The 9,949-nt window shown below is 38.5% G+C and overlaps 1 protein-coding gene across 2 annotated transcripts in view; it reads right to left on the reverse strand.

Moving 5' to 3' along the window:
• Positions 1-9,949, reverse strand: part of lrrc9 (leucine rich repeat containing 9) — a 29,111-nt gene that overhangs the window by 17,490 nt on the left and 1,672 nt on the right. Inside the window, exons 1-11 of one of the 2 annotated variants that reach the window (XM_077621783.1) lie at positions 9,258-9,453; positions 8,115-8,185; positions 7,424-7,501; positions 6,154-6,372; positions 5,914-6,054; positions 5,764-5,827; positions 5,613-5,683; positions 3,677-3,859; positions 3,104-3,259; positions 2,861-3,024; positions 2,643-2,774 (exon numbers count right to left, since the gene is read on the reverse strand). In XM_077621783.1, the coding sequence (XP_077477909.1) occupies positions 2,643-2,774; positions 2,861-3,024; positions 3,104-3,259; positions 3,677-3,859; positions 5,613-5,683; positions 5,764-5,827; positions 5,914-6,054; positions 6,154-6,372; positions 7,424-7,501 (1,208 nt within the window). In that variant the 5' untranslated portion in view covers positions 8,115-8,185; positions 9,258-9,453. Of the gene's footprint in view, positions 1-2,642; positions 2,775-2,860; positions 3,025-3,103; positions 3,260-3,676; positions 3,860-5,612; positions 5,684-5,763; positions 5,828-5,913; positions 6,055-6,153; positions 6,373-7,423; positions 7,502-8,114; positions 8,186-9,257; positions 9,454-9,949 lie in introns of those variants that run through there. The other variant, XM_077621782.1, reaches the window with a different exon arrangement.

A 9,949-nucleotide genomic window follows, 5' to 3' on the forward strand; every position in this document is an offset into this window, starting at 1 on the left:
ATAGTTTAAAGAAAAAAACATCAACTTCATGGTACAAACTGAATTTACTTCAAATTCAAAACAAACTACGGTGAAAAAAAGACTTCAGTTTGTACTCAGCATTGAATCCAAACACACAAAAGCATTAAATTTAGCTAATGGTTTTTTTTTGTAGACTATGGAAACCCTCAAATGAAACTGTTAAACTAGAAGACTTTAATAGACAAGTTAATTCTGCTGTTTTTAGTGTGAAGCTTTAAAAACTATTGCAATGATGGCAAAGGCTACCATTTATCTATTCCGTATAGAAGACCCCAAGTGTAGAGAATCCATGTTGTTGTAATTGTTGTATTCAAAAGGTTGCCCTGAAGGCTACTGACAGTTTCGATGTAGCACATTGAAAATTATTGTCGAGGTTGTTTTGCAATGCCTCTTTTGTTTGCACAGTATATTGCGGGGAGAGAGGAGAGTCTAACAAAAACGAAAGGTGTATTTTTCAGTGTAAAGTGGGTGTTACCAGGGGCCCGTGCATTAGGAAGTGGGACCTGCGAGGGAAAAAAATAACTCGTAACCCCTTGCAGCGATTGTTTGATCGTTGGAAGCCCTCCCTGTCAAAGTGGATTGGATGTCTAGCGCCGCAAGTGAGTTGAAGATACAGTGGTACCTTGACCTATGGTCAGCTCTACCTACGACATGCTCGAGATATGATGAAAATTTCGATCGAATAATTCGCCCTAGAAACGATAAAAAATTCTAGATGCGACCAAGCCAGGTGGCCATGGCACTGTCTTGCCGCATCTCTTTCGTGTATAACAGATATCTACGAGCACTGAACGGTTTTTTTCGCCTGCACATGGACCTGAAAACGCACAACGCGCATGCGCGGGCAAAAAGAGGGCTTTCTGGGTAATGAAGTATACTCGTGCACACAACGCCGATAGCCAATGGCACCCTTTCTCAGAATAAAACTTCATTACCCACAATCAATACATAGGTAGGCAGCTGTTGTATTTCCTGCTTTTCCTTCTTTAGCCTGTTAGCTCCCGCGATCGCTTATTCAAGACTACTTCTCGTTGGCAAGTGGTCGTGCGTTATTCTATTGTGAGGACATTTGTGTGCATCATTTTCGGAATATTTTGAAGGGAATACAACAGCAAACAGCCCATCGATAGCGAACGTGAGGGTGGAGGCGTGGCAAACAGCTAACCCGGCCAGAACGAAGGTAAAAAAAAAAATTAAAAAAATTAGAATTCAGTTTTGTGTAAAGTTATATTAAACGTTTGTTTGAGTATGTCTGTATATATTAATCCAAGTTAATTTAAATTTGTTTGTTTCAATACAAGTGCGTTGTCGTGGAAAAAGTCCCCCCCTGAAACACACCATACCCCCCACCAATGTTCCCTCTAATTTTTCGTTGGTCTGAGCAGAAAGTCAACCTCCCTGAGCGCACTGAGTACCAGTGTGAGCGACATCATCGGTACTCGGATGATTCGCCTAAAGACGTTTCGCCGACGGACGTTTGACAGACGGGCAGGTCGCCGAATGGACGTTCCGCCGAACGTTCATTCGGCCGAACGGAGGTTTCGCCGAAACGGGATTCGCGCGCTCGCCCCGCCCCCGGATCGTGTGTGTACAAGTTTTTCAACCTCGGCCCGCGGGCCATATACGGCCCGTTAGGATTTTTAATCCGGCCCGCCGCCGGTGTTGTCCAAATTATAGTAAAAATCAATGTTAGTCTACCATCAATGGCAGCCCGGGAATAAGCACTCTTGGGCGGGCAGATGTAGCAGAACCGAGCCGTAAAATGACAGCAATCGGGTCAAATCCATCCTAAAACAGCATTTAATGATTAAATACAAATACTGGAGCTCTTTGGACATTAGAACCGAGCCCAGGGAAGTGAATTCCTTGGTAAAATGTCGTGATGATATCGCGATGGAGGCAAAAAAACGTCTATATACGTCCATTCGCCAAACGGCTCAAAATGCTCTCAAATTCGGTCAAATCCAGCCGAAAACAGCGTTTAATGATTAAATACAAATACTGGAGCTCTTTGGACATTAGAACCGAGCCCATCATGAAGAAAGGGGTAAAAAAAAAAAAAAAAAAAAAAAAAAAAAAAAAAAAAAAAAAAAAAATCCGTTTTTTTTTTTTTTTTACTGCGCGCCATAGGATTTCTTCTGCGCAGAGAAGACGAGAGTAGTGCGCAATTGCGCACGCGCGCAGCTTAGAGGGAACAGTGACCCCCACCCACCCTGCCTCCGTGTATGTCGCTGTCTCTACCCTCCACGAAATGCGTCTAATTTTACTTCTATTAAACACATTTTATTACTATTAAACCACTAGTTATGTGTTACTTTGTTAATAGATGGCGAATTAGAGGAAATTTAAGAAAAATCCAATCCAATATCCTGTTTTTTGGTGTTTTTTCAGAGGGTTTGAACAAATTATTTTGTTTTTAGTTCATTTCAATGGGAAACGTTCGCTCAAGTTACGAAAAGCTTGACATACGATCTCAGTCCCGGAACAGATTAAGATCGTATGTCGAGGTACCACTGTACATAAAATTGGCAATACAACTGCCAGTATTTTAATGGAAATTAAAGGTTTGTTTTGATTTACAGTGAACGACTGGACATGCACAATGCTACAAAAAGCTATACCATGGGTCTCTGGTGCTCCCTTCCTCCAGGCGAATATTTCCAACACTGTGTAGCTCAGTGGACATAAAGTGCACAGTGTCCTCCATCATTTGTGTTGCTTGTGACACGTTGTGCTGATGCCAGTTTTCAATTCTGAGGAAAAAGCACAGGGATTTTTCTACATTATAAACACGCAGGTAGACATCTCTTCTGTTATAAATATTACTACACGAACTAACTCCTGCAGCCTCCTAGTGGAAACAGCCAATCTCTGCTGTAGTACTTCAATCTTTTTCAGCATTTGCTCTGCAACGGGGTCAGGGCTGTCACTTTTGCTGCTAAAATCATCGTCCAAAGTATCGTAAGGATCATCTACAGTCTTCTTGGAAAGAGCACATTCAACCTGGGGAGGTAGTACAGTATAACAAGTCAATAACCTACTTTTGTGACAACCGCAAAGAGGTTTCTGGAGGGGTTCTTACATTTTTTAAGGTGTAATTGAGGGACCGAATACTTTCTAAAGGTGACTCCAAGGAGGCGTTTTTTTTCTTGAGAAGTCGCAACAGAATTTCTGTCAGATTTCTCCGAGCAGTGCGGGAACGCATGTTGTAAAACATCATCTTCTTCATTACAGTGGACTAACAGAAAGAACATGACTTCAAATACCAACATGAAAATATGCAGCACAGAATCCGTGACCTAAAGTTAATAAGGTAAAAGCAACAGCAAAAACACTTGCCAACATATTTTGGGTCATTTTCTGTTCCATAAATTCTGATTGCAAATCTGCTATTTTTTTCTGTATACTTTAGTTTTCATGTAATTGGCATTTTTTTATATTATTAGCAATATTAAATCCTTTTTTTCATAATAGTTTCACTTTTCAGTCATTTGCAGTTAGATTAGCTTGTCATATTTAACTTATTTTTTTGTTGACCAGATTAATCATCAGCGGAAGTCAAAACATTTTCCCAATTTAGAAGCACGGTCGAAGACTTATTCGCTGTTAAGTTTGGTGACAGACTTGTTGGAATTGTTTTTTGTTTTCTCACTACCTCGGCTACTTCAGTGACTTGCGAGCTGGACACGTCGTAGGTGTCGAGGAACAAGAGCAAGGGGAAATGGTACAGCATGTGCGTGGCATAATTGCACAACCGACACACTGGGTTTAGGGTGGCGGTAAAGTCACACAGTGCCAGATCTCTCAGTTTCGACAGGCACGTCAGTCGGGTCAGCTCCTGGGAAAACAACACGGCAAGAACGTTTTTGCTGTTAAATCGGCCGTGGTAGAACAATTCAAAAAACATATGACTCTCGAAGCATGTATATATTCAAATCCTGAATTTAGCCCTTTCAGAGACAGTGGATCGTTACAGGGGACATCAATTCAAAAGTTATCACTGCCAGTAGATGTCACAGAGTATGTGCTGTGGTAGTTTGGAAAATAGGGAAATTGATATTGATATTACTATTATTAAAAACATATGATTCCTGCATGTGGGGGCTAAAACATTTGCTGTCAGGACATGCAAGTGTATTAAAATGTGTATGTATATGTATGTTTGTATATATATATATATATATATATATATATATATATATATATATATATATATATATATATATATATATATATATATATATATATATATATATATGTATATATGTGTATATGTATGTGTATGTATATATATGTATATATGTGTATGTATATAGATCAGTGGCGGGCCGTCAGGGCCTTCAAGGCCTTCTCTGCTGGCCTAAGAAATATCTGAATCATATATTATATTTTGTCCATCAATACTTATTAAATAATTCCAAATTGTCTGTTAGCTTCCTTTCATTGCTTTCCCCCCTGGTTGCACTGCTTCCAGATGTGTTTTCATATTGAAGCATTTAACCAATCACATTTCAGCCATTATTTGTTGCCAGGGTCAGAAATCTGCCTCAAGGCCTTCACAATCAGTTCTGCGGGCTCTGCTGCATTAAACAAGAGTCGATAAGACTTGCTTTAACCAATCAGAATTCGATTTGGTGACACCAAGGCCATTTCGAGGGCATAGGGATACGTCATTGCCTTGTTGCAGGCATAGGGATACGTCATGATGATTGGCTAGTGATTAGCCAGAGCTACCAAACTGTATTTGGAGCGGGCTGCACAAGCAAACATATTGTTATGTTGATTTAAAGCCATTTTCAAGACGGACTATGCCAGAAATACGACAGGACAGGCTCGACTTTCAGCATTAGCTTTGATGGCGATATAAAAGAAGGAAGAAAGAAAGGAGGATGGATATTGTGCAGTTAAAATAGATTTTTGGGGAGTAAAATATGGCTATATTCCTAAATAATATTTCAATTGTGGGCCAAGTTCTGATATCTGAAAAGCTCCAGTGTTTGTATTTAATCTCTAAATGCTGCTAGGAAGTGGATTTTACCCCATTTTAGTGCATTTTTTGCCGTTTCACCATTGACGTCCATCAGTGTATTTTCCCGGGAAAATCACCCCCTGGCCCGGTTGTAATATCTGAAAAGCTCCAGTATTTGTATTTAATCATTAAATGCTGCTAGGAAGTGGATTTTACCCGTTGAAGGCGCTATGAGAAAATGCACGGACCGCCACTGATATAGATGTATATATGTGTATATGTATATGTGTATATATTTCATGCAACACGCTTATTTACTTATTTATTTCCTATTTATTTATGTCTAAAATGTATTTTCCTGTGTCTGTATTCTCACCCTCTTGCTACTGTGACAGTGACATTTCCCAAATATGGGATGAATAAAGTAATCTAATGTAACCTCGCTAACCTAATCAAAAATTTATGCAGACTCTGAATACAAGTCCTTGACATCAAACTCAGTTGACAACGAAAGAAATAAAATACAATTTTCTTAAGAAAAAGCAGAAATGAACTCAACAATGCACAGAACAATTATCTTTCACATGCGTAAGAATTTTCAAAAAGATTTTAATGATCTCACCTTAAAGGAGCAGATCTTGTTGCCGGAAAGATTCAGAGTGTGAAGGTTCACATTGTTAACAAGGCCGTCCCCTTAAAGAACAGACGTCAAAGAAAGAAAATACTTATGCATTTTCTTTTCCGTGTGCCACAAAAGACAGAAAATTGCTTACCAATCCTCTGAATGTTATTGTTAGCAAGGTTTAGTTCTTGCAAGTTTTGAAGCGTGTTCAAGCCCTTATGGATAAAGAAAAATAACATTTCACAGAAAATAAATCATGTTTCACAAGCTGATTTGCATAATTAGTACAACTTCTACAAACCTGTATCGACGTTATGTAGTTATTGCTGAGCCACAGGACTTCTATGTTGACGTTCAATTTTAAATTCTTTATTTCACCTATTCTATTATCGTACAAGTAAAGCTTCTTTAGCTGAAGACAAAACTGCAGTCCAGATATTTTCTGCGAAACACAATGATGCAGTACGTATGCGTACATTTTTTTGTTTTTTGCAAGTGGATTTTTTTTAAAATTTAGTCATGGAAATAGAAACTCACTTACTGTCAGCTTACATTCGACGACCCAGACCTCTTGGAGCAAGGGGCAACTTTCCAGACCATCGATGCGTTTAATGCCCTGACCCAGGATTTTAAGATGGCAGAGATTTGGGAAGTGGGAAATGCCAACCATGCGGGGGAAACCACTCAAGATGACCTCCAGGGAGGTGATATTGGGCCCCCTTTCAGCGAGGTCATCATAGGAGAGTCCATTAGCCATGCACTGTTGGAGAATAGAGCAAATGATGTTTAAAAAAAAGGGTTCATTTATGCAAAAATTGGGGTTCCAAATTAGGAGTTCAAATCTGAATTCAGTTTTTAGTACATACGATTTAAAGCCAAAATTAGGGTTTTAAAGTAAAGCTTAAAACTACAGTGGTACCTCGACCTACGATCAGCTCATGGTACGACATGCTCGTGGTACGATGAAAATTTAGATCGAATAATTCGCCCTAGATACAATCAAAATTTCGAGATGCGACCAAGCCAGGTGGCCATGACGAGAGGCTGTTTATCATTGTAGCGCACTGTCTTTTTTGCCGCATCTCTTTCGTGTATAAGAGATATCTACGAGCACTGAACGATTTATTCAGACGAGTTTCGACCAGGAAACGCACAACGCGCATGCGCAGGCAAAAAGAGGGCTTTCTGGGTAATGAAGTATACTCGTGCACACAACACCACCCAATTTTAGTTATATTAAACACATTTTATTACTATTAAACCACTAGTTATGTGTTACTTTGTTAATAGATGGTGAATTAGAAGAAATAAAACATTTTTTCCAATCCAATATCCTGTTTTTGGTGTTTTTCAGAGGGTTGGAACGAATTAACGTCCCATTTCTCTCTGTCCATCTCTCTCTTCCCCCTTCGAAATGCGTCTAATTTTACTTATATTAAACACATTTTATTACTATTAAAACACTAGTTATGTGTTACTTTGTTAATAGATGGCAAATTAGAAGAAATAAAACATTTTTTCCAATCCAATATCCTGTTTTTGGTCTTTTTTCAGAGGGTTGGAACGAATTAATTAGTTTTTAGTTCATTTCAATGGGAAATGTCCGCTCAAGTTACGAAAAGCTCGACATACGATCTCAGTCCCGGAATGGATTAAGATTGTATGTCGAGGTACCACTGTATGCTTTGGGGTCCAAAGAAGGGTTTATAACTGTGATTAAGTTGACAAAATAAGGTTACGTTCCAAAATGTAGGGATAAAATCTATGCAATTATTAACAGCCAAAATGGATTGAATGCCTATCATACTGACCAGTTCTCTGACCACCTCGTCATCACGCCATGACTTTCTAACATTGCGTACCACAGATTTTTTCCCAGAAGTTGACATCTGACAAGGAAAGAAAACATTAATTATGCAACTGTGTTTGTTCGTAAAATGGACCAGAAGAGAATGACTCCTGCCATATTGGATTTGAATTGGGCTTCAGCTCTCCATTATTTAAATAATCGAGTAACCTATCGATTAGTTTGATTAATTGAGTATCGTGTAGCAAAACAACATTAACAAACAAAAAACAGGATTTATTTTAAAAAGTCACATTTCCCATTCTGTATGAAATAAAATAAACTTAATGAGCCATTTACACTGTTATAATGCTTTTAACCGATTCTGATACACATTGAAATCACGAGTGCTTTATACAGCATGTCAAAAGTAAGCACTTAACCTTAACTAGCTGCACAATTACCATCCAAAATGTACTGTACCAACAGTAAGGACTAGGTGAACTATATCTGCAAGTGTTGCAATTATCCACTAGCACTAAACTCGTGCAAATCTCTAATTTGCATATTCAAACAAAAACGATAGTATAGCTATAGCCCGTACACTAATATTCAACACGTCCAGAAATAATATTGTTTTTTAAATGAATTTTCTAACAATACATACAAAATTACAATTAAGAATTGAGGCTGAATCTATAAAATGCCTTGCTTACCGGAGCTCAACATGAGCATTCACTCGACGCCCACAGCTCTTCACATCAACATAAACGCACACTTCTTTGTCCTAAACAGTAAGCAACTCATTAGACATCCATATAAATGACATCATCAGTTTAAAATAGTTTTCCATTATATTTTGAGCTGGATGCTTGTGCTGCTACTCATTCAATGCTGTCAGAGTTATGCCATATTCACTGTTTACACCAGAGGGCAGTATTTTTCACAAATCAATAAAAGTAAATACAACACTTTCAAAACAAAGCGTCACTCAGAAGTATTCATTCATTCATTTTCTGAACTGCTTTATCCTCATTAGGGTCGTGGGGGGTGCTGGAGACTATCCCAGCTGACTCCGGGCCAGAGACGGGGGACATGATTAGCCGATTAAATAAAACATTTAATATATTATAACAAATAAATACAATGAAATATGAATTATGCGCCCCGGCGGATGAGTGGTTAGCGCATTGGCCTCACAGCTCTGGGGTCGTGGGTTTAAATCCAGGTCGGTCCACCTGTGTGGTGTTTGCATGTTCGCCTGTGTGGCTTTCCTCCGGGTACTCCGGTTTCCTCCCACATTCCAAAAAAACATGCATGGTAGGCTGATTGGACACTCTAAATTGTCCCTAGGTATGGGTGTGAGTGTGCATGGTTGGCTGGCAGTCAACTGAGATAGGCTCCAGCACCCTCCGCGACCCTAATGAGGATAAAGCGGTTCAGAAAATGAATGAATGAAATATGAATACATGAAATTAATATTTGCTCTTTTTCCTTTTTAATTGAAAAAGGTAATTAAAAACATAACAATGATGAAGAAATAAAGAAAATATTGAACAGGCTCAAAAAAAGGTTTTGGAAATTTCTTAAGTCAGCAATGTGACATAAAATTGAAGTTTAGCAAAATATGCATTTTGATATGAGATACGTACACTACAGTTTATAAATATTAATTTGCCAATGTTTAGTAGAGAAAATTCCATGACAATCACACCAAATAAAATCCAGTTCATTCTGTCTATACTTATACATTCTCACATAATAGATCTGCGATTTCTTTGGCCGGCCTATGAAATGAAACTGGTTGTTTTTGGTCAATTGTCATTTAATAAGAGCTACATGACTTGAAATTACTTAACCGTTTGGCGTGAAACATCATAAGATGGTCGCTCCCGCTTTTGCTCGTTTAGCATCACATGATTCCCCACAGGTGAATACGTGATTATTCCACTTCTCCCATTTACTCCACGCAGCGACTGCCTCAAATGGGGCAACTACACGACGGCGTCACAAGCGTTGATCGCGAGCTTCGTGCTAACTTTTGGTCGCCACGCGTCAACCAAACGTGTTCAAAGTCCCCATGGCAACGGAAAAGAAAATGTCACTACGTCACTGTCGGAGCGTCGGACGGGTGAGGTCATCATGACGCCCCCTCGCGGCCGTTTAGCGTGATAACAAGATAACTGGGGCGAGAGCCAATTAATAGTGGATTGAAATGTTAGTTTTGCTGTCTTTTAATGGATTTAAAATGCATATATAAAGTGAAATGGATTAAATTATTTTTTATTCTACATCACCTTTTCCGGAAATTTGGTGGGTTGGATTTTGGATTAACACTGCCAGGGACAATGGGCACCATTTCAAATGACCCTTTATTGAACAAGTAACTATTGTTGGTCATTTAAACAAAATGCATTTTTTATGATAACATTTTTTAAATGAATGATAATGATTTTATTTTTAGATGATTTAGATCATTTAAATATAGAAATCAATGCAAAATTGATAAAAACTAAAATTATTATCCATAAATGAAGTATAAACCAAAAAT

This window comes from Stigmatopora argus, chromosome 15 (genome assembly GCF_051989625.1).
Source record: "Stigmatopora argus isolate UIUO_Sarg chromosome 15, RoL_Sarg_1.0, whole genome shotgun sequence".
NCBI classification, from domain to species: Eukaryota; Metazoa; Chordata; class Actinopteri; order Syngnathiformes; family Syngnathidae; genus Stigmatopora; species Stigmatopora argus.